Raw genomic sequence first — 25157 nt, 5'->3', positions numbered from 1 at the left:
GAGCTTCCTTTTGAAAGAATGCCTTCGGGACTTATGTGCATGTTGGAACATAAAACCTCACTGGACGGTAAGGGGTGCCCCGATGTTTTAGGCATAGGTGCTGATCTGTGCAGCGCTGTATGACATTTCTTGTAAAAAGGAGTAAACGGATAAAGTTTGATTTCATTTCATTCTAAACTATAAATGTGTTGCGAATTTGACTGACATGCAGTATAAATCTTGGGTAGGAGACTGTGCAACAATAAGACTCAACACATGCATAGATTAGGAGTATCTTCTTTTAAAACAATTTTAAATGTAATCTTAAAAAGTAGAGCACCAAACAATAAATTCCCTATTAGAGTAAAAGAGGCACTCCTTCCGTACTATCCATAATGATGCTTAACAACTAAACAAGCGACTATGCCCCAAAATGTACCTTTAAAATGCCATTGCAGAGATAAATAACATGTTCTCTGTATGTGCACAGGGAGTGTTGAAAACATGAGGCACAATCCAGTTCCGTAAATACGATACAAAATAAAACAATTTTAACAGTCACAAACATTGAATTCAAATGGAACGGAAAATGAACACCACCCATTTCCGTTAATCAAGAACGAGCATTGAACACTGTTGGCAATATACATTGGTAACATTTGGATCATTACACTCAAGACTCGATGTGTTCAAACTAAAATGAGAAGTACACCAGTAATTCATAATGTAAACATGAGGGAATAAAATGTGTTTACAAAATATTGAACAAACTAGTGTTTGTTACTTTTGAAGATGTAAATTTGATTTTCTTTCCCTGTGGTAGTAGACGGTTGTTATTCTGAATAGAAGTTTCCCTTTGTCCTTACATTAAACTGAAGTCAAAATACCTTCAAACAGATACCAACAAATCACATAGAAGATCTCGGATGCAACGCCACAGCTGAAGTCATCAAATGACAGAAAGTTAATATGCATTTAAGTGAAAAACGAAGCATCCTAGCCAAACCTTCGACACCTAAACATAATCATACTACAGTACATAAAACAGTAATGATAGTCGTTTTGCAACGCTTAAAATAAATACAAAGCAAGCCCCTGATGCTTACCGTACCTGCATGTGAGCTTGCTCGCCGAACACGCACAGAAAATGAGAAATCAATCAAATAACTGGAATGTTTAAAATCATATTTGAATAAATTCTGATTGTAGCTTCTTCTTAACCAACCAAATCAGTTTTTCATCCAAGTTTAGATGAAAGTGCATATTCACATTCATTAGTTCCATGGTCTTTACAAACAAACTAAAATCGGTTAAGCCAATAAAGCAATGACTGTTAAAAAGCTATACCAGCCTGCTCACCGATGCAGACATATAGGTATCTATATATTTATATAGTGTATAAATAGTACTCAAATATTTACCAGGATCAATAAGTGCTTACCTTCTAATGTTATAAAGACATCTTATACATAATTACATTTCTCTAATTGTGCAATAACAAAACTCATGCATTTTGCAAAGATAAACCACAACACTGAGAAAACGCGACAAAGTAAAACATTTTACGTTGATTGTTGAACAGAAGTCAATCTGCGCTTATCAGCAGTTTAGTTTACACAAATCGAAGGCTATGGATAAGAGCAATCTCACTGACAATAACACCTCACTTCCGACACTTTGGAAATTACTTCCGAAACACTTCTTCTTGCTCAGTTATGACAAAACAGGGCAATGAAGCAAAATAAAAAGGCACAGAATTGTGAGGCTTATTCAAAAGCACCAAATTGCACAATAAGCAGGTCTACAAAAAATTTGGTCTGACTGTTTTTTCTAAATACAGACGCTACCCTTTTCTTAATTGTCCTTAGGATTAAATCCTTACTTTAACAATGAAACCCCTACACCATTCGATATGAATACATTAAACAACAGTCTATTTTTGAAGTACACATACATTGTTTGTATGCACATTGGGTATAGATATTTGTATCAATAAATATGTTTGTGTGCAATTATATGCAAACTACTACGTCAAATAAAGGGATATTTAAGCTTAATCTTCTTTCCATATTGCACATTTACCCACAAAACGTCCTCTGGACTCCTGCTTCTGAATTAATAAATCAAACCAGTCTCTAGCGAACCTAGCAACATGGCTGCTTCTTAACCATAAAGGTAGTCCATGGACAAGATAAAGCCTTGAAAGGTCATATAAGAGTTCATGGATGGGCGGAGGGATCTGTGGGTTGTGGGATCTAGCAAACCCACGCACACTGGAGGTGTATCCATCCTCCAGGGTGTTTCTATGTTGAGGGCCTACTTAATATCCACTGAGGTGATGCTGAGGGAGGCGATTGCTTTCATGCAGGTCTGGACATTCTCTTCTTGCTTAATGTTGTTGATGGTGAGGTGCGGGGCGTTCTCAAGGGAGTCCTGGTGGGGGGAGAGACTGTCGCACGGCTGGGTCGAGTCTTCCTCCCCGTTGTCTTGAGCTCTGACGTAGCCGTCCAGAGAGCTTCCTCCTGGGCTGTCACTGCTCTGGGGGCTGGGAGCTGGAGAAGGACCCTGGGCTGAGCTGGAGGAGAGCAGGGAGCAAGGCAGCAGCTGGATCCCACCGATGGGAACCACAGGGAGGAGGCTCCGGGTCTGCAACTGGGAGTGAAGGGGTAGATGGCTGAGGATGTTCTGGTGGGGGGAACCGGCAGGACCAGATAGATTTTGGGGTATTCTGCTCCGTTGATCCTAAAGGAAAACATGTGACCATGAGCGCCCTTACAGTATCACACCTTGCTAATGATGACTAATTGATTCTGACAAAAACACCACTTCTAATTCCCTCAAATACAACCTGCCAATTTATGTTTGAATGTTAAAAAAAAAACGTTAAAAGATATTTGACCAGACATTTTACAATATCTGTACAGACAGATTAATAAGGGTGTTCCTATCACATACCAGCTCCATCTCCGTGGTCTCTGGTTGTGGTACCAGCTCAGTCTTGACCTGGTGCCTGATCTTCTCCCCTCCTCTGTGTTGGTGCGAGCCTCGCCGTGGGGACACAGCCCTTAGGACCACCCTCTGACGGCCCCTCGCCAAAGGCTCCTTCCTCCCCCCCTGCTCCGCTCCGGGGGACAGGGGCCTTTCCATTGCGGCAGGGGAAAGGTGCTGGATGGGGACCAGGCTGGGTGAGCTGGGCCGCAGGGGGCTGGAGTCCCATCGGGGGGAGGAGGAGGAGCGTCCTCGAGGGGAGAGCTCTCTTCTGGGGGAGGGGTAGCGGAGGCGGGAGGGAGATGGTTCACGCAGGGGGGACTCCCAGCCCGGTGACAGCAGACAGGAAGGATAGGTGTCGAAAAGGAAGCAGGTCTGGTCTGAGGACAGCGTGTTCAGCGAGTCCTCCTCCTGTGGTCTCTCTCTCTGGTCATTGTCGACCACGGCCAGGACGCTCCTGCGGTCGGTGGCCGTCCTCCTGCAGGGGGGTTGGGGGTGGAGCTCTGCGTCTGGCAGGGGGATGAACGAGCAGCCGTGGATGACAGCGGTGGCGGTGACTGACAGAGAGACAACGCCACAAGGCTGGGGGCTCGTACTCCTGGAGCCCATTTTAGGAGTAGAGTCCCCCTCGTATTCGTCATCCTCCTCCTCGTCTTCATCAATTTCGTCAATCTCTTCGTCCATGCCGTCGGAGTCGTCCGCGTCGGAAAACTGGTGCTTGGCTGCACTCAGTCCGCCTGCCTTGGACTGGAGGTCATCTGTTTGGTCAACAAACACATCTATAAACATCAATGTTATGGGGACCCAGTTGCTTTCTAACTGCTGTCGTGCAATTTTCAAGATACATATTTTAGTACACAATAAACAGCCCAAGAAGGCATCCATCCATTGTTCTTACCAAACTCCTGTATCTCTGCATCGTCCAAGGAGACGGAGACCCCCAGCTCCAGACACTTCTTCATGTGAGCCTTTGATTTCATATGTTTGGTCAGGTTTCCTGTATGCCACACATGTGACGATTACAAATGGCATTCCTTTCACATTCGTGAAATAAGCGAAAAAGACTTAGGGAAATCTTTGAGCACCTTTAGTTTTGAAGGCGAAGTTGCAGACCCTGCAGACATACGGTCTCAAGTCCGTGTGTGTGCGGATGTGTTTCTTCAGCATGCTTGGTTTCTTACAGCGGATGCCACACTCCTCGCAGATATACTTCCCCCTGCCTCTGCCCCTCACGTACACGTAGTCCTCGTTGGACTTGTACCTGGCAGAAAGAGACGGACCTTCATTTGGAGCGACGTAATGCTGGGTTCACAGAATGTGTGAGACACCTCTTAGTTGTAAAACTGGGAGTTCTTTATGTTGAATATTAAAAACTGTTTTAGAAGTAAGAATTCAAACATTATACGAACTCCAAATTCTATAGCAGTTTATGCCTATATTGTCAGCTGTGTATCTTCAGTCAGAAGAGATAGATATAAAACCTAGAAATAAAGGACCATTTTGCAAATGACAGGGATTGATAGGGAAAAATATATCATCGTTAGATAAAATCTTTCATCAGCCAATGCTAAAATCCTCAAACACGTGTTAACGTTTTATCCTGCGCTGTGGGTCAGATGGCTGAGTGGTTAGGGAGTCAGGCTCTTACTCAGACGGTTGTTAGTTCGATTCCCGGCCAAATGACATTGTGTCCTTGGGCAAGGCACTTCACCCTACTTGCCTCGGGGAGAATGTACTTACTGTAAGTCACTCTGGATAAGAGCGTCTGCTAAATGACTAAATGTGTACAATGTTTATGTTGTCATGACCAACCCTCCTTCGAAGATCTTGATGCGAGTGGGTGCAGCTTGCTTTGGCGGGGCCTCCCGCTCCTTCCAGTCCTCCTTTGCAGCCTTGCCCCTGCAGCTGGTGTCCTTGGGTCTTCTCCCACAGGGGGGGTCCACCTCTCTCAGCTCTGGTTTCCTCTGGAGCTGAAACAGATGATCAAACATTCTTGTTAACATGCTGTTTAAGCACACAGGATATTGACAATGTAACACAATGCTTTAATGCACGGTGTGTAAGGATGTGACTTAGTGCTGTAAACGCAGACACACAGTGCCAAGACTGGCAGTGGGGCGTGGGAGTAAGGAGGGCAAGGGAGGCGAGGGTGGGGGAATAAGATGTCTCTCACCTGTTCCAGTCTCTGTCTCCACAGGAGGAGCGAGGACACCACTTTCCCTGTCCTCGGCTGATGCATAGCTGCCATGGTGTAGGCGCAGGTATCTGTCGTCTGCTTGGAGCGCAACAGGGCCAGGAAGTCCGAGGTGCTGAGGTCAGGGGGGTTGGGGTCGTGCGAGTTCACACACCAGGCAGCGTACACGGAGGAGAGAGGCGCGTTGTGGGAGCTGCAGGGCTTGGTGAAGTTCAGATAGCACCAGCTCACACCTGTTGTTGTGCCGAGACTCGGAAACTGAGGTAGCACTTTGGAGCCTTTGCAGTCGGAAAACAGGATGTCTTGACTGTGCACCAACTGCTCTGACGTATCCATCTTCACCTTGGTGTCCATGGCACCCTCTGGGGGGTCGCTTGCATACTGCAGAGAACACGGCCGGGCGCTGGGTTCCTCTGGAGAGCAAGCCATGGCTGAGTCTGTTACATCACAGCTCTCTGTCAGCATGTGCTGCTTTGAGGTGAAGTGTGCTCCCAGGGGTTCTTCCTGAGAGCCCAGAGAGCCCACACTCCCTACCTCCGACACGTGCCTTTGCTCAGTAATGCAGCGGTTCCCCAACTCCACAGCACCCAGCTCCTCCACGATCTGGCCAAACATTTTCTCCTCCTTCACCCGCTTCTGCTGTTTCACCTCCATGAACAGGTCCAGGCTGCTGGCAGGAGACAGCACGCGCTTGCTGGCTCCGCCACTGGAAGCGTTGGTGGTTGAGATAGTCCTGGAGGTCAGGGATAGAGGAATGCCCGTCTTCAGCTTGGCCAGGGACAGATCGAGAATCTGGACTGTTAGTGGCTCAGAGGGAAGTCCTCTGGTGTAACCTAAAACGGGCTGACAAGAGACTGTGGTGGAACCGACACCTTGGTTCTTGTGGTGACTGTCCAAAATCTGTGACACGGTGGTGTACGTGATGCTACCAAAGCACGGCACGTGTGTCTGGATCCTGACAGGGACTGTCAGGCTGGGGGCGGGCTGCTGAGGGCAGATGTTACCGGTGGCAGATCCTGGCAGGGGCTGTGAAAGCACGGTGGACGCTGACAACGCCAGAGCACTGCTGCCGTAACACTGGGGAAACAGACGCAAGTGGGTGAATTCAGGGTCCATGTTCAAGGACTCCTGCCGCACCAAATGACTCCGGTCTTGTTCAGCCCCAGCGACGCCCCCATGCCTAAGCCGTGACGTTGGAGACAGACTGCCGTAGTCAAACGACATGCTGCGCGCCTCGGGGAACTCCCTGCGCAGGTTGCACGGGGCCTGTTCAGACGAGGAGCGTCTCATCTCATGTTGCTGACGCTGGTTCAGGACCAAGAGGGAGTTGCCACTTCCTGGCACAGCAAGGAACTCCAGCGGTTTTCCACCATCATCAGGTCGTCCCGGGGAGACTGACTTGAAGCTGTCCTCTCTGTCAAAGGAAAAGCTGGAGCTGTAGGATAAGTTGCTGTCCTGGCTGGGACTCCGGGAGAGACTAGTGCATGCCGACTCAAAACTAGATTCTCCGGAGGAGTGCTCGATGTCAGCAAGGCGCAGTCTCTTCTTCTTCGGGGGGAGTTTTTCAGGGGGGAACTGAGATAATGTCTCGCTCCTCTGAGGCCACTGGAACTCCTCCACGTGCTTTTCAGGCTCTTTCACCTGAACTTCCGGGACTTTCTCTGGGGTGTCAGGCTCGACAGTGACCCTGATCTCTGGGACCTGGATGTTGGACTGGCGAACTAGCTTGGGGCCCATTTGATATGACTGGTCTAGTCTACACTCACTCAACTGATGCCTCATAATCTCAGCTCTACTCGGTCTCTCCTGCACTTCAACATGCTTTGCGGTTTGCAATGAACAAATGCTGTCCTGCCTCGGACTTTGATATGGTTCAGACTGAGACCTGTTTAATGAGTTTGTGTGCTGAATGACAGAAATTACATTACCTAAAGACTTTCTTCCTATGGCTTCAGGGCTGACTAAGACCTCCATGTCGTGTCTGTCCAGCTGAGTGTGCACGCTGTGCCCGGCCCCACGGCTGAGCTGTTGTGATTCGTAAAGCCTGGCTAAGTCCTGCCTCTCCTCAGACAGGTCACAGCGCCTGTCATATGGCCCCACAGAATCCTCCTCCTCCCTTTTCTCCTTCCGACGTTTCCTCGTCGCTAGTTCCAGCCCTTGCTTCTGAAGTGCTGTGCAGGATACCGTCTCAGAGAGACCTTCCCCACCCATCCCCGACGGTGCGAGCTGGGGGCTCTCAGCCACGTTTGCAAAGTTTTCGGTCTCGGTGTGGCTTTCATGAACGGAGAGTTCGAAGGCAGCCTGTCTTCGGAGCCTCCTCATCCCCCCGGGGCTCGTGCGCTCATCGAAGGAGTGGCTGCCTCGCAGGCCTTGTGGCATACTGAGGCAGGCTGCCGATGACGTGGGCATGGAGTTGCTCCGGAACAGAGGCCCGGCATCAGAGGCAGGGTCCAGCTGTGAATCTTTAATCTCCTCTCTCGTGAACGACCTTGTGTTTATTTTGATGGACTCAACCAGTTCTTTTTCCTGCGTGAAAACACGGGATACCCCCCTCTCTGAACCCTTCCCCTCTCCAGGCGTGGAATCGCTAAAGTTGGCCCTGCAAGTCACAACAGCCATTTGTTTGGGACTTGGTCTGTAACACTTCCCAAACATGATTTCTTGATAGGACTTGGCGTTGGTGTTTGGGGGAGCACTCTGGTGCTCTGCACTCTCAGAGCGAGAGAAGTAACCAGAGTCTGTGCTGCCTTTGCTAGACTGGCTGGGGAGGGAGAGGGACTGGTCAGTGTCGCTGCTTCTCTTCTCCGAGAGCCGCAGCGCAAGCCTTTGCTTGATGGTGCTCGATTGGATTGCAGGGCTGACCTGAGCTAGAGCAAGAGATGCATTGATTTCTTTGAGCTGGGATGAGCCATCCTCAATCGGCGTCATTGTGGATCCCTGTTCCTGTGCCATGAGATGAGATGTTTTCACGGCAACACTCTCTGGTTCCTCCGAGTCCACTAACAGAGAGTCGGTGAGTGTGTCCTCGTCTGTGTCTGAGCTCTGCTCGGCGTCGGAGTACAGCTCCCCTTCCCCTTCCAGGGACCCCTGATCCATGTTGGCACTGTAAGATCCCAGTTCTGAAAATGGCACTGTTCCAGCTTTGACAGAGTGAGCATGAGATTTTCGGTGTTTATATAAATTACTCTTAGTTTTAAAGGAGAACCCACATGGGATGCAGGGATAGGGCCGTTCGCCGGTGTGCGAGCGGATATGCTTCTTGAGCACACTGGGTTTGGCACAAGCCCTTCCACAATAATCACAAACATACTTTCCAGGCTTTTGCGGTTTCGGCTCTATCTTACACACTTCCTCCGATAGCAGCTCTGTGCCTGACTGGGGGCCCTGTGGCTGGGGGACCAGGGATAAACTTGGGGACTTCCTCAAGGGGGAGGGCCCACAGCCTCCCAGGGATGGCACTGACGCCAACTGGCTGACGGTCTTCTGTCTGGCGAAGGTAAGTGACTGGTCTTCCTGAGGAGTGTGCAAGGGTAGCTCATGGTAACGATGGCCTGCGGCGAGGGGTTGGGGGGCGTGCTGATCCTCTAACGGCTGCTGCCTTTTCCCTGAGAGAGGCATTTCTGATGATGCACATGTGTTTCCACTTGGAGCCACCGGAGGTTGTAGGTTCGAGTCCCTCCCCCTCTCAATCCGCCCAGGGGCTTCCTCTTATAGCCTGAACAGTTGCTGGCTCTGATGTCCTTTTTCTCTGTTCAACATTCCTCCCCCGGGGCAACACAGAGCATTTCTCTTCAGCTGTAGTTTCAAGTGACTCCTGTTAATCCAATGTCACCTTCTTTGAGGATCGATTTCCAGATAATGTCTGTTATGTAATCTTAATAATATTAGCAGAAATGTGAATCAGCTGCAGGACAGGGACATCTGAAAGAAACCAAAGAAACAGAGAAATTATAATTTGTAAAATGAAACATTAATAAGTTGATAAAAACATAAACTAGCTAGTCATGCTAAGAATGATTGCTCAGGTGAAGACAAACAAAACTAAGGAAAATATAACTTAATAGAATATAATTATAATCATAGAATGTTCCAAGTTCTTTCATGATAAACAAAGCAAACTGAACATTACTCTTTCGCACTCAGATCAAGTATAAAATAGAATCTAAGATGACAGAAACCAAATCAAACATGTTAATAGTCTCCTAATCAAAATGATTGCCCTCTTAAAATCCTTCAAATAAACAAAAAGTGGTGTATAAAATGTATAACGAGCAATGTGCACAGCAGGAATGGAATGGAAAAATCAGTCTTTTTACCAGCCTCTAAAATACCTCCACAACCTCATCTTACCCCTGGCTGATGCCCTACATTTACTGCAGAACTCTGTGTGTGTGTGTGTGTGTGTGTGTGTGTGTGTGTGTGTGTGTGTGTGTGTGTGTGTGTGTGTGTGTGTGCATGCGCGTGTAGTGCTTGTGATTGCTTACATACAAAGTAACATGGCGTTTGGTTAAGTTAGCTTTGAGCCTATGTGAGGCTTATTTTTTCCACACACTAAAACACAATCCTTGCCCTAACCCTGCGACTAACAGACCCAGGATCTGTTCTTGTTTAGCCCCCAAATCAGTCTTGTAAAAGTAGCATCCTTCCATGATCTTCAGTTACAACTGGAGTCTGTGCCTGTCATTACAGGGCCAGTCTGAGGCATTGTTGAGCTAAAGGGCCTTTACACACCAGCTCCACAGCAGGGGCCTGGGTCTCTGAGGGAACATTACTTCTATCTTCTCAGTATCATAGGCTGTGTGCACTATAACGAGGTTATGCAAGATTATCTGGTTCAAACCCTCTGAGTTCCCCTTAATTAGGACATCCTATGTCTCTCTCTCCTCTCTATCTCTCTTTCATCTCTCTTTCTCTCTCTTTCTCTCTCTTTCTCTCTCTCTCTCTCTCTCTCTCTCTCACTCCTTCTCTCTCTCCGTCTTTGTTACAGCAGCTCCCCAGGCATGAACCTGAGGACAGAAATCCAAGGTGACTCTCAAGATGTCTAGATAAAAGCAGCTGCAAGCCTGAGAACCAACACTGAATATTTGTGACTGATAAATGGCCTCACACCGCCGGTTCTAGAAGACTGTGCCACAGTCATCCATTCTGTTTCTGGGGGCCTTTCATGGAGAGACAGGGAGAGAGGGACGGCGTATGAAGGTGGCTCGCTTGGGCCAGTGCGATGCCCAGAGATGAGGTTTACAGAGGTAAGCAAGGTGGGATGTCAGAGGTGACAACACTGCAAACCCCTGGAGCCTGCTCTCTTCAAGGTCACGACCTCATTGCTGTTTCCATCCTTTCTCAGCATTGAGAGGAGGGAATGAGGCAGACAGAGACAAGACAAGCTCTAGCAAACCACCACAAACAACAAATACCTTTGAACTCCTGAGAGAGGGAGTGAAGCCTACACTTGCAGAGCATACAAACAAACACTGAACAACACATTTAACTCAACAGGCAGACTTTGTGTGCTCATACATCATCAAAGCCCCCCATTCAGAAATCTGTCTCTGCCTTGTGGAGGTAGTAGAGCTGTATCAACCCATTGTACAATACTGACACTGGAGTGTTACTGTGGAGGAGGTGGGTGGTAGGATGGTGTTGTGAATGGTTGTGGGTGGAGGGTTCTGATGGTGCATGCACTTTCCAAGTCGATGGGGAATGGCAGAATAACAACAACAAGCACCACATAGCTTACAGCATACTGCAAGAGAACAATGAGGCAATTACTGTATAACTGGACAACATCCATACTGCAGTCCCACGTCTGAGCCTATAGCATTTATTAGAAGGGGTGGTTATGTTGACATGAAATACATGAATATAATAAGCAGATTACACTGTTTGGGACACTGGGGTGTAATCCCCATCATATGATACTGTAGTGCCCAGTACACAGCATTCAGAACAACCATCTGCATGGGCTATTACTGCCTGGTTTAAATGCAGACAACCTCAAGGTCTGTGGTTAGCCGAAAAACCTCCCCATACACAGAAACAACCGCCGAGGTATCAAACATAACCCCCTCATACAAACCCGACAGTCGTATTTTCCCTTGTCCCATATTGCCGGTCACATGTGACATTCTTCGTATTGTATATTCCAGTTGTCCATTATCCGCATATTTTGGCTAATGAATGAAACTGAAATCAGGAAGAAGAAAAAAATCAGGAAGGTATAAAACCTCATCAATCAAACGCGGCTGGCTGACTGAGTAGGCATTAGAAGATCTATTGATGTGAGCCAGTCACCGGAGAAAATACCCAACCGTGACGCGGACCAAGGCACAAAAATAGCAAAGGGGCCCTTAGAGGGCTTACACAACACACCACGTTTAAGGACACTTTCTCAGTGGTCTGTGGTGGAGCAGCAATTGCTTAATCTCTCAATGACGGGCAATAGGCTACTTTACACAAAACGATGATAAAAATATCCCAATAGCTTAAAAGGCTTGTAAAAACGAAGGCTATAATAAATAATTCTCTGACTTGCATTTGTTAATAAACTAGAATACACGAAGAGGTACGTGTATGGTCTGTAAAAACAAAACGCTTACTGTCTCACGTCTAAACGTCACGAATTATACTTACTTTTCTGTCACTTCCCAGATGTTAATCGGAGATCAGTAAAACGATACACAGAGTCCATGCTATTGGCTGACTGAATTGGGGACAACCTGGCAGCTGATAGAATCAAAGGGGGACTACCTTGATGCGCAAAGGGAAACCACATTATATACACTGAAAAGCATATCTGACCGACCGTAGGTCAAGGAAATAGAAATGTAGCCTATGATTAAAATATTTCACGCAAACCCAACAGTCAGTAGAGAAATACCTTTACCTACAGAAATAGCCTACCTTTATATAATTTAGACTTCCCTACAATATCGTCTAATTTCCAAAGGAAATAGATTTGGCTACAAACCAAAGTAATCACTTTATGTCAATCAAATTATATCCAGTACATTATTTTACTGGACATTTTTGACACTTCTGTTTAGGTTCCCCTGTCATTTAGGTAAAACTTTGCCCTTTCAATACAATACAATAAACACAACTATAAATAGCAGATCTGCCTTGACCGTCTTCTTCAGTTTCAGTAGGAACGGAGGTGAGAACAACTTTGCGTGTCTATGAATAGGAGACCTTGGTTAGAGGTTTGCCCCAGCTGGGCTTACTATAGTGTGTGTGTGTGGGGGGGGTGGGGGTGGGGGCTATCAACTACAGGCTTATTGGTAACATAAAACTGTCAAGCTGACAAACAAAGGTTTGCTTACTTAGGCCTAACTTACATAACAGCTATGTAGAATCAGGAAAAACAATTCCAAACATGTTTCATTAAATTACTTTCAAAGCCAAATAGCAGTTCTGCAATGTCACAAATGACAGTTCATTCATTTACAGTTGTAACATTCAAAAAGTTATTTTTCTTTTTTTGAAGTCAGCCCAAATTAATCAAATAAATGAAACGTAATTTAATATGCTTCATACAGAATGAGCCTACAGGTCTTGATCAACCGGGACTGAGATGAACTTGAAGCTGAACATACGACTGCATAGCAGGGAAGGCCCGTAATGCTGTATTCCGTATCTAGATGAGCGGCACTAAAATGGCTGATACTCAATGTGCAGTGAAGGTCAAGTCGCCTGTCTCTATAAATATAATGGTCGGTCCCGCTGGAAGTTCCACACTGCTTGGCATTTCCAGTATCTGAGGCACACAGCTCTGCTGACCAGCTCACATCCGCAACTAATTTGCATGTGATTGAATGCCTCACATGCACCCTCCTACCAGCAAGCCTCTAATAATATGAGAGTTCAGATTGATGGGGAACAGAATGTATAGGCTATGTATCTTTGTGTAAGTTATGTGTGCGTGTGTAAAAGAGAGATAAGAGGTAGAGAGAGAGAGAGAGAGAGAGAGAGAGAACTATGTTTATGAGAAACACATAAGGACTGTGGTAGGCAAGTGCTTCTCAGATGATCAGTGGAGACAGGCTGTGTTCTTCGTGTTCCGTCATCTGAGTTTACATCTGGCACGATTGTGAGTTCCCATGGCAACGTAAGGCCAACAGTTCCACATTGTCTCCATGTTCTATGCACCCGAACAAAACCTGAGCAGCACATCCGGTTTATAAACTCAAGAAATAATCATAGTACCACCCCCCCGCCCCCCCCCCCCCCCCCCCCCCCCCCCCCCCCCCAAAAAAAATGTGTAGCCTATTCTGACAAAATGGCTTCACTGTAGGCTAAATGTGGATTCATTATTGTTTAACCCTTTAGTAACATTTAATTAGGAGTGTTCTAATACTTAAAATAGCCTCTGGAAATATGACATCAGTCGGTATGGTTTAATTTCGCTTTAAGACTCCCAGTTCCATATGTGTGCAAACACTTGTCCTTGTTTGGGAGGCCGAGGTGGATATCACAGGATCTGTTTGCATAATTGTGCGTTTACGTGTCCTGGACTACCCTGTGATATGGGGGCACTTGAGAACCCCTTGCAAACCCCCTATTTTCACGTCATGGAACATTGGCTAAACAAGTACCTCCCACATTCTCAGGCGCGTGCAACACAGTGAGCAGACACAACATTGATACACACACGTTGCCTCCAGCACGGACACTTAACAGGCCAAAATAAGGCGCATGAACATAGGTCAGCAGATGCCTTGTCCCAAAAAGACTTTATACACGTGTCCTTTGAAGCCTCGCTTGTTCTAACATACTTTATTAGTGTTGTTAATTCCGAAGCATTCCGTGTATATATGTATATTAGCTATTCTTTACACATCTCGGCGCTCAAACACGTCGGAGAAATGCTTCAGTTGAAAATGGGCGGACGCACTGCGAGCTCACAAAGCGCCAATAGAGGGAGCCCGTGGTCCGTCAAACGAAACGTTCTTAACTGACAGATATGCCTAAATTATCTATGCACAATCAAAATAACTTTTAAATGGTTTACAAACAACAATTCAAAGAAACAATATTTATTCAATTTTCAAGTGACAGTGGAATTGATGAAATATTTATACTTCCCCCATACAAAATGTAAAATCAATCGTAGAAAAAGTGCACAATTCTCTATAACAAAGATTTAAAAACCACTGATAATTCTACAATAAACCCATTTTCCTCCATAAAGTACATGTGCTCTGCATTTGAAATCTAAATGTATTTTCCAGATACCTCAAAAGGGCAGGGAATGTGAAGAGCAGTCACCAAAACTGGACACAGATTTGATCTGTTAAATGAAAGTAATAATTGATCTCTATACCCTGAGTTCCATAATGCATCAGTTGGCACCGAATTCAGATTAAAACCCTTATTTTATTTAAGCCTTAGTACAGGCAGTGCAAGCAATGACTTCCCTTGTTTTCTCCTGCTATCCCTTCCTCCTATTCCAGTCCCACCTCTTCCTCCTCTACGTGGCAGCTGTCAGTCTCAGTGTCCAGGCCCACTGGCATGGCATCTCACTGTAGGACAGCTGGGGCAGGAACACAGTCATCCCACTAGGCTTCGAAGGCTCCCATTTTAATGGCTTTTGACCAAGAAGCACCACCTTTTAGAAAGGCAAAGTTAGTGTCTCACACCAAATGCAACACCACACATAATACACAATTCATGCACGTTCAAAGCATCTCAACCACTAAAAGGAACCAAACCTGACAAACCAGTCCCACCACCCTCTTCCCCAATTGAATTCTACTGGACAGTTTAAGCAGAAAATTCATCACGAGTCATGTGAGTCATGTGTCCATACTTCCTGTATTCATAGCCAAATGAAACAGAATGTTTTAAATGTTTTACCTCAGTCTGCCCTGTCACAACAGGCTCTTTCAGAAACAACTTTCCATCAACGGGCCACTCGAAAAATATGGCATAGATGGCCTTCTCCTTTGGTTTACTTGTGTACCTATACAAATAAATAACAAAACAAGCACATTATTGCATGTAAACAACACGTAAACACTAGTATGATGTACAAGCACAACTCAGTGATCCTGAATATTGGAAATATTAGGAAGGAGAACAGACCAAACTCCGGCAGTAGTGTTGTCCTTCTGGGCCCTCCAAGCTGAGGTGTTGTAAATGGCCTCCCCGTTGACCTTCAGCCACTGGCCCATCTGCCGGAGCCGCTCCTCGAAGATCGGGGCAATCCTACCGTCGTGAGTGGGTCCCACGTTCATCAGCAGGTTCCCTCCACATGACACGGTCTCCACCAGGGTCTGAGACACACACACACAGTTCAGCTAATCATTCACAGGTTTCCTATAGAGACACAATACCACTTTACCTGTCTCAGCTGTGTTCCTGTTAACGACACACAAATTAAATCAATTCCCTTTGAGCTTTTATACCTATCCTAAAACAATTCAGAACATCAAGACAAAAACCAAGGCAATGTACCATGCTGTTTTGTGGATGAAGGCCTACCTCAAAGTAATTTAAGATATAACTAAACTTTACAATATCTCACAGAAAACCATTACGGACTTCAACGATTACGGACTTCATGCCGAGTCATTTTTCCATAGATTTGTCATGCAGAAAGATCTGGAAAAATGTTCAGGATTCATAACTCACTTGCACAAGTTGCTCAATCTTGAGGTAATCTTGGAGAGGGGCGTTTCGCCTGTAGCCCCAGGACTTGGTGTCTATGGTCATGCAGTTCTCCCACTTGTGTTTGAGTAAGTGGCCTGGCTGGTAGCGGTCAGTGCAGGTGTAGTAGCCGCCGTGCTTACAGATGGAGCCGAAGCCCCAGCGGTCGTTGGTCACCACCGTCTCCTTCACTGGGCTGCGGAAGTAAAAACAACACTTTTGTCATATTTGCCGCCATAGTCCCGACTTCCCTTCCAGCGTTTCTTGTAAATGGAGGACAATCAAATCAGGGCAGATTACGAATGGGGTCACTAACTGAATGTTTACATAATGTCATTATTTAGTAGACACTTTAAGCCAAAGTCACATACAGGGTGATTTGAACCTGGGACATCTTGATTTGCAGTCACATGCTCCACCACTGAGGCATAGCCATCCCCCATGCATGTAGCTAATTCTGTTACCTTTCGTTGTACAGCCAGGCGAGGAACCCAGTGCTGTTCCAGTACTTATCAGGTGCGTCTCCGTCCCCATCAGACCACAGCACCTCAGGCTTGTACTTGGTCACTATCTCATAGAGCTCAGGCAGGGTTTTGGAAGTGGGGAAGACGTTTGTGGAGAACACGTTAGCGGCATCCTGCTGCCACAGTGGGTTGAACCACTCAAACAAAGAGTGGTACAGCCCCAGGCGCAGGTCACTGTTGGCCCGGAGAGCAGCTGCCATGTCCCCCACCAAGTCCCGCTTGGGCCCCACGTCCATGGCATTCCAGTTCCACGAGTACTTGGAGCCCCATAGTGTGAAACCTTAAGAAATAGCACACAGATAACGCTTTATAAAACTTCCTCCCTGCTAATTAGTATGACTATGACAATGCATGTTTCATGTCACTGTCCAGTTAGGATGAGTGTTTACTATAACAGAAAGGGATAGCTAATGTTACACACCTTCATGGTGTTTAGTGGTGAGGACAATGTATTTGGCCCCTGACGAGGCAAATATATCAGTCCACTCTTTGGGATCGAAGAATTCGGCGGTGAATTGGGGGGCAAAGTCTTGGTACTGGAAGTCTGGAGGATAATTCTTCTTCATGAAGTCTACATAAGGCTGCAGTTTCTGTTTCTGTAAATAATACCTTGAAATACAAGCAAAAAGTTAAACTAATAAAATAACATTCCCCTTCTTTCGTTTGTACATTTGCAATAAAAACAAAAAATACAGCTTACCAGAACCACTCACTACCGAAACTGGGTACCGAAAATACACCCCAGTGTATGAAGATGCCGAACTTGGCCTGGTCATACCATTCTGGTAACGGTCGAGAGTCGATTGATTCCCAGGTAGGTTTGTAGTCGCATTTACACAGGCCGACCACCAACAGGAAGGCGACCGCAGCAAGATTAGAGAGCGCCATTCCGTGAGCAAAATCTAATCCAGTACAAGCACGAGTCACAAGTTTTTATAGAGAGCTATATGACGACTGTTCTCACATGATTAGTCGCCTTGAGTATAATATTTACGCTGCACCTTGGTACAACAAACCAGGAAACGGAAGTCCGTCTGTCACAAATGCTGCGCACACAGCCCACAGCGTACGGTCCGCCAGTGCAGTCTCCATGCTGGCGCTGTGCATTCATGTTGGCTGTATCAAACACAAATGCAGGGGTTCATCGACTGTCACTGTCATATCTCAGCAGGAGATTTTGACCAGGTAGGCTTACCGTGTGGCAGAGTATTGCGTAAGGTTTAGTTAAGGAAACTGTAAGCCACGCTTTGATCAATATCTCTCTTTTTTGTAAGGACATTGAGGAAGTGATTGATAATTCAAAAAGGGTAAGTAACACGTCAGTTGTAACTTGTCTTAATCGATATGTTGTGTATTGCGATGGCTCCTCAGGCTGATTATGTATTGCCTAATATAGCCTAGCTTTCGTCTCATTTCAGGCTGGGGTTTCTGCGCTGCTAGCCGTTGCAGAACATGCTGGCGAGTTTGAGAAGATCATTCAATTGTCAAAAAGGTAAACAACCTGTACAACCGCGTAACAATTTTAATTTGAACATTTTAATCTTAGACATTTCGGGTATTATTGCACGTGTCTTTGTCCTGTTATTTTCACAGATTTCCTGGCTTTATTTTCCCGTGTTTGGGAGTCCACCCCGTACAAGGTTCCCCCCCAGCGCAACAGCGGGGGGCCACTCTGGAGGTTGGCCTACCTTCCTAAACTACAACATACGAATGCCTAGCATAGTGGTCTCCGGTTCGTTATGTGCGTTACTTTAGATAAACATCTGCTCAATACATGTATCTAACATATTTATTGTGCACTGGGAAGTGTCTGTATATTTTATATCTGTGGGATGATTGTCCGTCAATACAGGACTTGGATGCTGCTCTGCCCCTAATAGAGAAATATAAACACCATCTCGTGGCTATTGGAGAGGTAGGCCAGTGTACCCTATGGAGGACCATCTTATAATGATGATAACATTAATTTAATCAAGGAGCCTTCATCAGTTCAAATCTATCCTTCATCCTGACAGGTAGGCCTGGATTTTACCCCCAGGTATGCCAGTAGTGACACTGATAAAGATGCACAGAGACAGGTGCTTGTTCGTCAGGCAGAGATTGCCAAACAGCTTGACCTGCCTTTGTAAGTCATGCACAGCTTACTCACCAAATCACAAATTAGTATTGGTAGTGAAATGCAGGTAGAGTTGATACTTTGATGGATTTTCCTTACAGTAGTCATATTGTAAAAAATAAAAAAAACATTTAGAAAAGACGGTTGCATTTAGAATAGGTTCCATGTGTTTTAAATGGAATCTTCCCACAGGGGGCTACTCCATTCTTACAAATTATTTTATACAACTTTTCGTATTTCAGTGTATATGCCTAGAAAGTATCATAGACAGATTCTCTTTTTCCATTGGATAGAAATGTTCATTCTAGATCTGCTGGCAGGCCCACCATACACCTCTTAAAGGAGCAAGGTAATGGATGACTTAACATGCACCTGAGGTATTTCTAAATGCTGTAGTATTTAGTAAGTATTTATGTCTCTGAAGAGATTATTAGTCCTGAAGCATACAAATGATGACGCTGTAATGATTGCTTCCATTGTTACCAGGTGTTGAGAAAGCTTTGCTTCATGCTTTTGATGGGAAGCCCTCTGTGGCGATGGAGGGTGTGAGAGCAGGTTACTACTTCTCCATCCCGCCATCCATCATAAGAAGTGAACAGGTAAGATCTAGTCTATAATAGTAAGAATAATAATACAAGCACCAAAAGCAATTTTTTGTCCAATAAAATAATAGAAGGACATATCATTGAATAAATGGGTGAATCCTGATGACTGAATAAAACGTCTCCTAACTGACTGACACAGTGTTTTGGTTTGTGTTTTATCACAAGAAGCAGAAGCTTGTAAAACAGCTACCTCTGGAGAGCATATGTCTAGAAACAGATTCACCTGCCCTAGGTCCAGAAAAGCAGGTACAGCCATTCAAACCTCCCTATTATGTACTATGAGCTGGTAAATAACACAGTCTGGGTGGAAAATCCAAAGATGTAAGATGACATTTTTTCATATTTCATACACAGGTCCGAAATGAGCCCAAAAATATTTCTGTTTGTGCCGAATACATCAGCAAGATCAAGGGAGTCCCCTTGGAGACAGTGTTGGAGGTGACGACACAGAACGCCCTCCGCCTGTTCCCTAAGCTGAAAATTGTCGTCAGGGTCTGACCTGCCCAGTCTGGGAGGCTCTTTACCCTTTCATCGGACTGTGTCTGTTCTGAAGGACTTTGTTCAGTTGCTACAGTCTGCTGCTGTTACTTATGTTTATTGTTAAACATTTTTGTTTATTCTTTTATAGCAGACGACTGCAGTGGGATTATGGCCTTATAGGCCCCTGACTGCCGTGCAAAGTTGAATAACAAGATTACCTGGCTAACCTGGCCTACTTTTCTCAGGAAACGTCTTGCAGTAGTGCTTGCCTTATTAATATAATTATTTTATTAAAGTTCAATAATCTTTGCATATAATATCCCTTATAAGACTAATGTATAATGTAGTTTGAACAAAGTTATACACAGAATATAAAGCACACATTTAATATCAGCTGATTGTATGCAAATTGTATGTCTTGTTATTGTGTTTTGGCATACCACTATCCAAGTTATGAAAGCAGATCCTTTCCAGGTCCTTTTTTTTGTCTGGTCATTGGTTAGTTCGATGTTTTACTATGAATGGTCAGGCTTGTCCACGATTACTGACCACAGATCAGCTATAGCTCCTTCTGGTTCAGATCAAGGGGGGCATAACCAGACAATTAAAGGAACTGAATTACCTCAAATGATAGTAACTTTAAGTAGGCTACCTGTGCTTGTTCGCTCTGTTTTTGATTGGTGAGTGGAATATAGTAAATTATGTTCTGATGACAGTATGGACTTACCAGTTATGATGACCCATATTTACTAGTTATGGGTAAATAACAATGTTATTTTGAAAATTAATATCTGTTAAGGGTGTCTCTTTTTTTCAGTCAGAGGAAATGAATTATGCTTTTTGATTCATAATAGTCAATTACCACTAGAACCAAACATTATGTGTTGTACATAGTATCTTTTAGTTTTTGGTGCTTTCAGAATACATTTTTAATGGGGTTTTATCTATATATGCCTAGTATATTTTATTAGTGTTAGTGGGATCAGCCACTAGAACATGAGGGCGCTGTTGTCAACATGCTGCTGATGCTGTTTGTCTGTGCAGTTTGGAGACAGACAGCATGAGGGGAGGAAACAGTGATAATGCGAAGCCTGACCTGGCTGAAGCACATGGGTGGTGACAGAGACCAGAGAGTGATCTACACGCAGCCCTCTGCCACGGTGTGTGGCGTTTACCTCCCGAGACGGCTTCACCCAAGTGACCTCATCCCTGTCGCTCATCCTGTTTGTTTGTTGTGAAACACTGCACTCCACTCAAGAGCACAGTACCGCCTAGTTATGTTGCTGTTTTACAGGGGCCTGTTCAGCAGCAGCAGGGTGTTCCCCAGCCCAGCGCTGCTGCAGGGTCTTCTTCACACAAGCTGACAACTGTGAGAAGGAGCTTCCCGGGGTTCAAGCACCTGTACGGGGCCACGGGGACCTGCACCGGGAGGCTGCTGTCGGAGCAGAGGGCCTGGGGCCGCTCTGTGAGCAAGCACGTCTCTTCCATCAGGGGGACACTCCCATGGATGGACTAACCACAGAGGAGATGAATAAAGCCAGGGCAGCCAAACAGACATACTCCAAACAACACAAACAAGTGGTGCTTCCTCTTGCTTTCTGTTCTGCTTGACATGAGGTTTGAACCATTTAGCATCCAGTTTATATCCTTTGTTTGTGTTTTGACATGATATGAATTCTCATCCTTCGTCGATGCTCCTGTTCCAGCTCAGTGAAAGAGCTTGGGAGCGTAAGGTGCTCGTCACCAGGCTAGGAAGGCTGGTCAACTTTGGAGGTACAGCAAACATACTAGCCAACCCGTACTTGTCAACACCGTCTGCTGTATACCAGGTCTAGTGAGGTGTGGCTTGAATCTTCAACAGGTTAGACAACAAGATGGGGGGTTTGTTTATCTCATTAATCTAGCCTAAGGTGTCGCAACATGAGAACTTTATTTAACTTAGGCTATTGTTTCAAAACGATGTAAAGCTCATCAGTCACCGGGTTTTAGCTAACCTTTGTATGCCTACAGTCTCCGGATCTCTCATTCTGATTAAGAAGTGGACTTGACATTTCTTAAATTGCTGTAGTGTTTTTTGTATTTTTCTGCTACCATCCGTATGAAGGTTATTTAGAGTAAGATGTTCATGTATATCATTTTTTTATTAGTGATGCTAATTTCATACTGCAGGTTTGGCAGTTGGTCTTGGCCTCGGGGCCATTGCTGTGGTGGCTAAAAAAAGTTTGAGGCCTGACCAGCTCAGTGGTAAGTTTGGAAGTGGATGAAACGAGGTTAGTGATGTTTACTCAGTAATGCTGTTTGTTCTATGGTGACTGTCAAAGTGTCATGCTGTGGTCTTGTATTATTTAGGTGACAAGAAAGCCATTTTGGATTCCAGCCCTTTTCTTTCGGAGGCGAACGCTGAGAGGATTATGAGAACCCTAAGAAGTACGAAGTACACAAAGTACCCGAAATACGCGGAGCCGCCCTCAAACTAGGGGACATGCTCAGCATTCAAGGTGAGGGATGACCGCAGTCATACCAAACTCGGTCAATACACACAACAGGACCGTTTTTTCAAAAAAAAAAAAAAAAACAACCCTCCCATTCTGCTTCTCCAACTACAACAGGGGTGTCGAGCTCCGGTCCTCGAGGGCCGCTGTCCTGCATGTTTTAGATGTTTCCCTGATCCAGCTCACCTGATTCGAATGAATGGTCGTTATAACAACCCTTTTAATTGAATCAGGTGTGTTGGAGCAGGGAAACATCTAAAACATGCAGGACAGCGGCCCTCGAGGACCGGAGTTCGACACCCCTGAACTACAACTACATAAACACGGGCTGCCACCAAGCGGGCAAATGTCATCAACTAAAATTACTCCGCTTCGCGTCGTGCCTAACAACTCCCCTTACCTGTTCTAAAATCAGCGTAAACCACGGCCTCTTGGGGCTTATTGCTTTTCTAAAACTGTTACGACAAATATTTGATATGGTTTCATCAATAAAAAAACAATTAGAAACAAAATAATTTAATAATAAACCGTCATTCTTCCGCTACTACAAAGTATAGTTCCTACATAAATCGTTGCCACGCAACAGCCAGATGGACATCTTTGCCGTCTTTTTCCATTTGAAATATTCGATGCGCAGTAATATGGAATGTTAAAGAATGTTATGAGGACAACCTGTGAGGTTATGCTGGATTTTACAACGGCATGGAACGCAATATAGCCAATCACAATCAAGGATGGGAACAACCAGTTTTAGAATGGAGCCTTCGGACAGCTGATGACATATAGCCGTCATGCTTCACTGCTAACGGCCAGTTTAGCATGTCAGCAAATATATCTGTTCTCCTCACACCCCTTCTGCTCCTGCTGTTTGGATGATGACTTAACGTATACCCATCTGAATAAATAATAATTAGGCAACTGTACACGTGACTCTGAAGTGGCATTTCTGTAACTGATGTTTTGTCTTTTCAGATGATGCTTTCATCAATCCTCAGTTGGCCAAAATCTTTGAGTGTGTCCGCCAGAGGGCTGACGTCATGCCTACCAAGCAGATGATGGTGAAGTATCATTTAGAAAAGAAAAGTCCCCTCGAAAAATTGTATCTGGTATTGGGGGGGGGGGGGGGGGTCATTGTACATAAAAATTAAATACGTGTGAAAAGAAAGTTACCTCACATGAGGGGGGCCATGCTACTGTAGAGCACAACTTGGTTTTATTGCCCTCTTCCGAAAGCCATTAGTAATGACCTAGGTCTTAACTGGAGAGACAAGCTGGAATATTTAGAGGAGAGACCGTTTGCTGCTGCGTCCATTGGACAAGTGCACCTGGCCAAGATGAAGGATGGTAGAGAGGTGGCCATGAAGATCCAGGTGACGACTGAAAGTGTGGTTGGGTATGAGGAAATTAGTTCTGGTTAGTTCTGAACCATTCATGTTTGAAATTATTGTAACACTTACTATTCAGTATCCTGGAGGGGTATCCTGGATCAACAGTGATGTCAACAACTTGATGACCGTCTTGAGTTTGAGCAACACGCTGCCTGAAGGTATGATTTAAATGATGCAGTATGGAGAACTGGAGAGAGAACAGTTTTTTGGCGAGTTCCCTATCAAATCTAGGGACATGAGCGATGTTATTCTCCCTATCCCAGGTTTGTTTCCTGAGCACTTGATCGAGGTCATGAGCAGAGAGTTGGCGCTAGAGTGTGATTACGTAAGAGAGGCCAAATGTGCCAAGAAATTCAAGGGAGTATAGGACAAACAGGTCATTTCGATGTCTTCCTGTCAGCTTAAGTGATAGCATACTTTTAGGGGCTTTGAGCTAGATTGCACAAGTTAAAATATGTGAAGTTGAAATATTTAGTCAGTACCGTTGTTCTATTTAGATTAGCCTGCTTCATTGTCTGCCTCCCAGAGAGCTTTTAAAGGACCACCCCTTCTTCTAGGTACCTGATGTGGTGGATGAACTGTGCAGCCAGCATGTCCTCATCACCGTCCTGGTGCCTGGCTTCCCCCTGGACCAAGCTAATGACCTCTCCCAGGAGCTCAGGAACGAGGTACGCACCCACGTCAACAGCCAGCTCACAAGTCATTAGTTGTCCGAGACATGCCATGACATGTTTCTAAATTTCATGTGCCAGAGGCTGAGGCACCCAACGAGGTGACATCATCAACATAATGCCGAGATATGAAGTGGTACAATGTTGTTGTTAGTATAAAAAAAGAATCGTCATGTTTCTGTCCCTCTCTCTTGTCATTGTCATCGGCTTTGGTCTGTTCAGATATGTGAGCATATTCTCATTCTGTGTTTGAGGGAGCTGTTTGAGTTCAGGTACATGCAGACAGATCCAAACTGGTCCAACTTCTTCTTTGATCCCCAAACTCACAGGGTATGTTTCCTTCAAACCGATTTTTAGGGTTTATTCTATCACACAATGCCTTCTCTCTGTATGAATGAGCCATGTTATTCTGTCTTTCAGGTTGCGCTTTTAGATTTTGAGGACACACATCAATCAGTCTTAATTAAAAACCATGAAATACCTCAATTGGCAAAGCGAAAGTTGTTAAAACCTCAAAAGAAACTTGAAAAAATTGCTCTTCATCACCAGGTCATCGAGGCAATCTTTTTCATAAAGTCTCTATTAAAATGTACAATGCTTTAAAAAAAGACTAATTCCACTGAAACACAATGCACTTTTCTTCTTCTGAAGTACATTTTACAACAGGAATTATTGTTACCTATTCAGTATTACCTAGGTATACCAAGGAGTATATTGTAATGCAAAAATTATTAATGCTTTGTCTTTTATTGTGTAGTGAAACGTCTGTTGAAGTTGACAAAATTCAATAAGAATGTCACATTCTGAGTTCGTGTTTTGCTGCATATTTTTACTAATTGGAACCCACTCGTGCCTATGTTGAAACAATAAATAGGGCACATTGTGTTTACTGTGATTTGATTTAGACACAGACATAAACTAAGTTAAGCAGGCTTTAAGTACATCATACCACAAAAAAATACTTGACCTTGCACCAGGCCTAGGAATCGACCTTGCCCGTCCATTATCTTGGGACAGTAAAAGCCAATATTGATTGAACCAGGAACTTTCCCACACATCTCACACCTGTAACAAAG

The 25157-nt window shown here is 45.0% G+C and overlaps 4 protein-coding genes across 7 annotated transcripts; 2 read left to right on the top strand and 2 right to left on the bottom strand.

Annotated features, from left to right (window-relative positions):
* Window positions 1-199: 199 nt before the first annotated feature.
* On the bottom strand, window positions 200-11687 carry hivep2b (HIVEP zinc finger 2b). 2 transcript variants are annotated; one of them, XM_047046070.1, is made up of 7 exons: window positions 11238-11686; window positions 5141-9082; window positions 4780-4937; window positions 4053-4228; window positions 3866-3964; window positions 2935-3725; window positions 200-2721 (listed from the first exon to the last, which is right to left on the bottom strand). In XM_047046070.1, the coding sequence occupies exons 2-7, from the start codon at window positions 8777-8779 to the stop codon at window positions 2296-2298; spliced, it is 5289 nt and encodes a 1762-aa protein (XP_046902026.1). In that variant the 5' UTR covers window positions 8780-9082; window positions 11238-11686; the 3' UTR covers window positions 200-2295. The 2 variants fall into 2 exon arrangements, with proteins under 2 accessions (XP_046902026.1, XP_046902016.1); XM_047046060.1 differs by having other exon boundaries at window positions 5141-11687.
* A 2490-nt stretch (window positions 11688-14177) lies between these two features.
* On the bottom strand, window positions 14178-17354 carry fuca2 (alpha-L-fucosidase 2). The gene is made up of 7 exons (XM_047047717.1): window positions 17030-17354; window positions 16751-16938; window positions 16270-16609; window positions 15791-16001; window positions 15242-15432; window positions 15014-15119; window positions 14178-14765 (listed from the first exon to the last, which is right to left on the bottom strand). The coding sequence occupies exons 1-7, from the start codon at window positions 17215-17217 to the stop codon at window positions 14628-14630; spliced, it is 1362 nt and encodes a 453-aa protein (XP_046903673.1). The 5' UTR covers window positions 17218-17354; the 3' UTR covers window positions 14178-14627.
* Window positions 17355-17428: 74 nt separating this feature from the next.
* Window positions 17429-20916, top strand: LOC124485882 (putative deoxyribonuclease TATDN3). Of its 3 annotated transcripts, XM_047047777.1 has the most exons (12): window positions 17429-17514; window positions 17604-17636; window positions 17748-17821; window positions 17923-18007; window positions 18182-18244; window positions 18345-18454; window positions 18739-18794; window positions 18932-19044; window positions 19216-19296; window positions 19405-19488; window positions 20575-20690; window positions 20825-20916. In XM_047047777.1, exons 1-11 carry the CDS (start codon window positions 17461-17463, stop codon window positions 20608-20610), a joined length of 789 nt encoding a protein of 262 aa, XP_046903733.1. In that variant the 5' UTR covers window positions 17429-17460; the 3' UTR covers window positions 20611-20690; window positions 20825-20916. The 3 variants fall into 3 exon arrangements, with proteins under 3 accessions (XP_046903733.1, XP_046903723.1, XP_046903715.1); XM_047047767.1 differs by lacking the exon at window positions 20825-20916 and having other exon boundaries at window positions 19219-19296; window positions 19405-20667; XM_047047759.1 differs by lacking the exon at window positions 20825-20916 and having other exon boundaries at window positions 19405-20667.
* coq8ab (coenzyme Q8A, genome duplicate b) lies at window positions 20613-24966 on the top strand. The gene is given in 10 exon segments (XM_047051477.1): window positions 20613-20727; window positions 20825-21111; window positions 21237-21303; window positions 21700-21774; window positions 21880-21974; window positions 21977-22028; window positions 22995-23392; window positions 23487-23568; window positions 23968-24411; window positions 24502-24966. Coding segments are annotated over 7 exon segments (867 nt in total). The 3' UTR covers window positions 23171-23392; window positions 23487-23568; window positions 23968-24411; window positions 24502-24966.
* Window positions 24967-25157: the final 191 nt, after the last annotated feature.

Source organism: Hypomesus transpacificus, chromosome 3, assembly GCF_021917145.1.
Source record: "Hypomesus transpacificus isolate Combined female chromosome 3, fHypTra1, whole genome shotgun sequence".
Lineage (NCBI taxonomy): Eukaryota > Metazoa > Chordata > Actinopteri > Osmeriformes > Osmeridae > Hypomesus > Hypomesus transpacificus.
The sequence above is the reverse complement of the archived record's forward strand: the minus strand, read 5'-3'. Positions and strand labels throughout refer to the sequence as shown.